Source organism: Eschrichtius robustus, chromosome 17 (assembly GCF_028021215.1).
Source record: "Eschrichtius robustus isolate mEscRob2 chromosome 17, mEscRob2.pri, whole genome shotgun sequence".
In the NCBI taxonomy this organism is placed as follows: domain Eukaryota; kingdom Metazoa; phylum Chordata; class Mammalia; order Artiodactyla; family Eschrichtiidae; genus Eschrichtius; species Eschrichtius robustus.
The window spans coordinates 23,657,247-23,663,238 of NC_090840.1; the positions used below are offsets into that span (position 1 = coordinate 23,657,247).

The following is a 5,992-nucleotide window of genomic DNA, read 5'->3' on the forward strand; positions in this document are numbered from 1 at the left end:
CGGAATTACAGCCTGCAATCGCTCACCAGGCCTCAGATTCCCCGGCTCAGAATTAACAAGGTTTGGCTTTTCTTGTTTTGCCATTAAAAAAAAGAAAAGAAAAAAGAAAGAAATTTCATATTCTGCTCTCCCTGCGTAGAACTCAGCACACAGTAGATGTTCTCAGTAAATATTTGTTGAACGGTCAACACAGTTTTATGATTTCATCAGAGTTCTCTCCCACCCTGCAACTACCAGTCTGATTTGAGGTTTCTGGTCCATAGACGGCCAGTTTAAAGCCAGATCATCTGACATAACAGCTAGAGGACTATGTCCCCTTATGGGAGTCACACCAAAGCTCTGCACCATAATGAAGTCACCTTATTCAGAATCACAAATACCAAGAACAATGAAATTATTAAACATAAGAAAACTGATGACCAGGCAAAATGAAAATGAGAGACAATTTATCTTATCTTAGCCAATAGAGGGAAAGGCTAAAGTATGTAAGACATATACAGAAGAATTTGTTCTTTTTTATTTAGTCACAACACATCAGTACAACAGAGGTCAAACCCAGTTCAGTGGAGGTTGTTTAAACTACACCTGCTAAAGGAATAAACCTGTAAAATGATGCTTTAATAGCCCAAATCAAATTAAACCAAATAGAAGGCAGCAAAGCCCTTTTAAGTATCTCAATAACCACATTTCCATGCACCAAAAAGGAAAACACAACATAAAAATTTCCAGTGAAAAGAAAACATGGCAGCTCCAGGAAGAATTAGGTTATACATTTAACAGGTTCCACTGGACTATTCCATTGACCACTTGCACACCATGATCACTTATCCATGTTAACACTTGTGAACTTGAGATCTGTGAAATTAAAAATTCATTGCATTGCTTGGGGCTGGTAAATGCAGACACATTCTACGCAATCATCTTCTGTCTCTTCCCTGCCAACTCCAAACAGGGACCTCTCCTAACCAAGCCAGAACTGTGAGTCCTGGTAGACGACAGCAATTGGTCATTCAGATTCAGGGGCCCTGATGGTTTGTACGTTCACCCTACTGCTGCAGGAAGCAGAGAATTAGCTAGTCTTCTTTCTTGGATAAAGCTGATCATCTGATTTGTCAACGCTTTATTCAGAAATATAAAATTCAATATAGCCCCCCCAAAAAAGAATATCATTTATACAACACCTTAAGTGTCAAAATATCAACAAATAGCATCATGTTAACATTGAGCATAGTGGTTTGGAAAATTAATTCTAAAAAGAGACTGTATACAAGGAGAAAAACAGACCCAAAATACTAAATGTTAAAATTCCCAAAACTTTGAGGCAAAATGGAATCATTCTTAGACAGATAGGTTTACAAAGTAAATTAGGCACAGTCCAAACCTATCACCAATTTGTTGGTTTATGTTCACTATTTCAATTTAATGTCTGGAACAAAATTTAACAACTAGTTTTTAAAAACTGCTAATACATGACATGATAAAAAAAAACATTAAAAAAGAAAAAGTGAACCAACAAACCTTTCGTCTTTCAACAAAATTTATCTGAAAGTGTACCTTCTTCCTTTTCATTTTACTGATGACTTTAAGGTGATGTTGGCAACAGCCCAGCTCAGCTGGGATTTTAAGCTTTCCCTTCCCTCATTCTACAGCATCAGTTCTTTAAAAAGCTCCAATCTCCGTCCCCCAAGGTCTATAGGGTTTGCCAAGGTTTGCTGCCTGCGTGGGTGCCGAAGGGCTCAGTGCATTAGGAGAGAGTAAGTGGAAGGAGCCAAAAGAGAAGGGGAAGGCCGACAGGGAGGCCACCGAGGAGAGCAGAGGCGGCGAGAGTTTGGAGGCGGAGGTGACCACGGGGAGCACCGGTCCAAGGCTGCCGCTAGGGGGCGCCCGCAAAGCCGACGCCTCCGGATGTGCCGTGGCCAACCTGCCCTGGTGGTGGGGTTCCGTGGGCGAGGCCGTGGTGCCAGTGTTCCCGTGGCCATTCTGGGGCAGCAACAGGGGGTGCGCGACCTGCGGGTGATGTCCGAAAGCACTCCCCCAGGGAATGTGTCCAAGGCCTGCGTGAGCGCCGCTTGCCGCTTCCCGCTGGGAGGCATAGTTGTTCAGATGCGAGACCAGTCGAACTCGAAGCGGGTCCGTGGCATCTAGTCCTTCAATGATGCTCAGGTAACGGGCGACTTCTGCCAGGCATTCCCGAAACCCCAAACTCCGATAGTCCATAGCAAGGGCGTGCGCGTCAAAATAGCCTGGGGAAACGAACAAAAGAAAAACCTCAGAGCTTCGCTCATTTCCCGCATTTCTTCAATCCCAAAGGCAGCCCTTCCTGGCAAATATCTACATCCTTTTTTAAAAAAAAAAACGGCATTCACGGGCTCTCTGAAAGTCCAAATATTTGGGAGTCGACCAAAATCTTTGCATTAATCAACATGAGAAGTATGTCTTTGCTAATGCAAGTTCAAAGCCCAGTTAGAGACTGCCAAGCAGAAATTGGAATTATACCCTACCGGCAGATGAAACTATGTTCATTCCTTTCATGTTTTCCCTCAACAACAACAAAAAATACATCAAGGACAGAAAAACCACAGACTAGTGAAATTCATTCGACACACAGATGTAAGTTATCATCATGGAGCTTTTAGGCACTTGGTCCAGAGTAAAGCATTTTTCCGGCTGGAGACAGACAAACAGACCTCCTCCGTCTCCCACCTTCCTTTGGGTTTTCTTTACTTAACCACAACAGGTTTCTTTCCTCAACAGTCATGTGGCAGCTTATTCTTTAAGAATCTTGTATATGAAATTAAGACCATATACTTAAAAAAAAAAAAACCTTTTTCTCAAAAAGGTTGACAAACAAATGTGGTTTGAGCTACCTGATCAGAGCTGTCACAACTTTAGGGCACCTCACCCATAATAGGTATTTTCCAAAAGAAGGTGCATAAGCTTAATTTGCAGAGGGCTGGGATGATGAATTCACTGGCGAAAAACCTACGCGCACGTGAAAATGCACTGACAGGCAACCCCACACACCACAAACCGTTCTCTCCCCACCCCCAAAGCACACAGTAAAAATAAGACAGCGACTGCACCAATCCTGGCCATGGGCGGCTGTTCACTCTTCCCCCACCGGACTAGAGATGTACCTTTCCCTCCTGCAGTGTGCAGCATTTTCAGGTGATCCACCGTCATCTGCAGGATCTCGGCTTTTTCTAGCTTGGCAGATCCCTAGAGAAGAGAACAACAACAAAAACAAAAACTGATTCGGTACCAAGTGCCTTTGGGGAACAACTTAAAATATATATGCACGTATATGCTCTGTAAATCATAAAAGTACAGACAACAGCAAAATAAATTATCTTCCAAAATGTGTTGGACTCTGGATGAATTCATTTCCTCCGCACAAACAACGCGGTTATTTTCCACGGCACGGGTAAGGTTCAGATTAATGATGGGAAGAATTCTGAAGGTGTAGATAGCTACACGGAGAGCTCTACCTACTTTCTCCATTACCTGCTTCTCAAAAGCACTGGGTACCAGCCTCCTCAGCTCAGACAAACTGTTATTGATCCGATCTCGTCGGCGCTTCTCAATGATCTGTAGAAAGCAGGCGAAACAAAGGGGAACATTTCCATTACGACTGTAAATTCCAAACTGAAGAAAGGTGGTTCTTCCCGTTAATTAACAAAACAACCCCCGCCCCCCCAAAAAAGAGGGTGCACTGTAAAGAGACTTACGCCTCTCCGTCTTTTCCTGGCCAAGATCTGTGAAGATGTAGTTGGGGACATGGAACCTAGAGCCGAACTCAAGTTCCTAAATGGGGGGGGGGGGGACAGGAATCACCGTTAAGCGAGAGGAGGTGATCTGAGGGGTCGCCCCCACGCCCTCCCCGTACTCAGATTTTTTTTGGCAACTTGGTCTTGAAGAGCCTCCGGGGTCTTCACCCGGGGCGGAGGCCTGCCGGAGATGCGCAGAGGTCAGTGCAGGGCGCCGGCGTGCCCCGGGCCCTTGGGCGCTGTCACCGAGGCCAGCCGGCGCTCGCCTCCCGCTCCCGCTCCCGCTCCGCCGCCGCCAACTCACCCATTCTCATCCGCACTCTCCTTTTCCACCTCGATGGTCTCGTCCAGCTCGCTATCGGAGGAGCTGTACTCGGGGTGGGCTCGCTTCATGCTGGCTACGCGGGGGATCCGGGGGAGGGTCGGCGCGGCGGGCAGGGAGGAGTTAACTGCAGCGGCCCCTCTCCGCGCTCGGCTGCTCGCGCTCCGCACACACTGGTCCGGCTCACTCTCTGCCTCCGGTTAAAACTCAACCATCCCTTTCCCACGCTGCGCCCCTTCCCAGGGCCCTGGGGAGGGCGGGGGAGTAGAGGGGGCGGGCAAGGGGGCGGAGGGGCGGGGCGTCGGCTCCCGGGCAACAGCCTTCCCTTGGCCAATCCGCTTTCTCGCTCCACTGATTGGCAGCCTCTCAGGGGCGGGGCGGGGGCGAGGCCAAGGGCGAGGGCGAACGCCGCGCCCGCCCTCGGCGCCCGCCCTCGGCGCCCGCCCCTGCCCGGCGGCGGTGTGTCGGCTCCGCAGGGGCTCCGTCGGGCCTCCGCTGGGGGGAAGGAGGAGGCGCGGGCGGCGGTGGGCCGGCGGCGAGCAGACTGGGGAGGCCGGGCCGGGACACAAGCCGGTGGCGGCCGCGGCCCCGCCCCTCCCCGCGCGCCCCGATTGGGCTGGCCGCACGCCAGGGCCGCGCCTGCAGCGCCGCCGGTGAGCCGCACGCGCCGCGGGCCGTGGGAAAGTGCCGGCGCCGCGGCCGCCAGCCAATCCGGGCGGGCGGCGGCGGCGGCGACGGCGGCCGCGCTGGCGGCGGCGGAGGTGGTGGTGGCGGCGCTGGGTGTCCGCATGAATGGAGAAGAATGCGCAGGCGGGGGAGCGGGGCCGCGTGAGGGCGCGCCGGCTGGGCTGGGCGGCCGCGGGCCCGGCCCCCCGTGTGAACCTGTAATCGGAGCCTGGGCGCCGGGCGGCCCCGGAAGCCGCCGCCCTGCGCCGAGGTAAATCTCCGCTGCGGGCCCGCCGTATCCGGCGGCGGGAGCCGCGCGCCTCCGGCAAAGCCAGGCCCGATGCATCTGGCCGGGCGGCGCGCCGGGCGTTCCGCGGAAGGTGCAGGGCGCCGGGAGAACGGCCGCCGGGACGCCATTCACTGTGGCCACCAGCCCAGGGCTCCGGGCGCATGCAGGGGAAGATGTGGTTTCAGAGAATGTTCTTTTTCGGTTTCTGGAGCTATGTCCTCACTAGCAGACGGTCTCGCTTCCGCAGGGGCTTCCCAGTCTCCAGGATGGAATGAATTCCCCTGTGCATCTAATGTCCGGGGAAATGGAGCGCTTGTTTTCTCGGCTGACTTGGAGGTGGGGGTAGGGAGGAGGCCCCTGGGGATTTTTTTTTTTTTTCCAGGCGTTGGCGGCCAGATCTTGTTAGCGGGCGACAGGGTGGCGGGACTGAGCATTTGCGTCTGAGGCTGCCCTTGCTGCGGGGATGCAAGTCTCTGACCCCTAGACGCACACGCGCAACCCACACACATCCGGCCTAGGTGGTGGCGTGGCGTGTACTGAGTGCTACGTGCAAGTCCTCAAGAAGATAGATGTTTAAAATATATATATTGTGTATCTCGGGCTGGTTCTTGATTTGTAGAAACAGCTGGGTGGTTGTTTTGAATTTAGAAATCCAGGCTTCTCTATCCCTGACAAAGGAGCAGAGCTGTTCGTATTCCTGTCAAGTCCACTCTTGTGACTGCCGTCCTGTCAGTGAGGGAACGCTTGATATTGTTGAGGATAATAGAAATATGCTCACTTTGAAGATTGCTTGTCCGTTTCTATCCCTCCTTAATTATTGATCTCAATGCCCTCTTAAGACATTTTGGACGCCGCACAATGAGCGGCCTGAGCCTAATATGGACGCTGGTTTCTCAGCCTCTCACCCACACACACGTTATGCCACTTCCTGACTCTCATTAAACCTCT

The 5,992-nt window shown here is 51.8% G+C and overlaps 1 protein-coding gene across 3 annotated transcripts; it reads right to left on the bottom strand.

Moving 5' to 3' along the window:
* Positions 1–495: 495 nt before the first annotated feature.
* HEY1 (hes related family bHLH transcription factor with YRPW motif 1) lies at positions 496–4,388 on the bottom strand. 3 transcript variants are annotated; one of them, XM_068525515.1, is made up of 5 exons: positions 4,072–4,388; positions 3,729–3,804; positions 3,493–3,588; positions 3,138–3,219; positions 496–2,243 (listed from the first exon to the last, which is right to left on the bottom strand). In XM_068525515.1, exons 1-5 carry the CDS (start codon positions 4,158–4,160, stop codon positions 1,660–1,662), a joined length of 927 nt encoding a protein of 308 aa, XP_068381616.1. In that variant the 5' UTR covers positions 4,161–4,388; the 3' UTR covers positions 496–1,659. The 3 variants fall into 3 exon arrangements, with proteins under 3 accessions (XP_068381616.1, XP_068381617.1, XP_068381618.1); XM_068525516.1 differs by having other exon boundaries at positions 3,505–3,588; positions 4,072–4,384; XM_068525517.1 differs by lacking the exons at positions 3,138–3,219; positions 3,493–3,588; positions 3,729–3,804; positions 4,072–4,388 and adding an exon at positions 2,704–3,117.
* Positions 4,389–5,992: the final 1,604 nt, after the last annotated feature.

Bases quoted from the DNA above. Each gene is read 5' to 3' on its own strand.
- HEY1 (XM_068525515.1), bottom strand. From the start codon at position 4,160: ATGAAGCGAGCCCACCCCGAGTACAGCTCCTCCGATAGCGAGCTGGAC. The intron at 3,805-4,071 runs GTGAGTTGGCGG...CCCCCCATTTAG, and splicing joins GAGAGTGCGGATGAGAATGG to GAACTTGAGTTCGGCTCTAG. The intron at 3,589-3,728 runs GTAAGTCTCTTT...TGCTTTCTACAG, and splicing joins CCAGGAAAAGACGGAGAGGC to ATCATTGAGAAGCGCCGACG.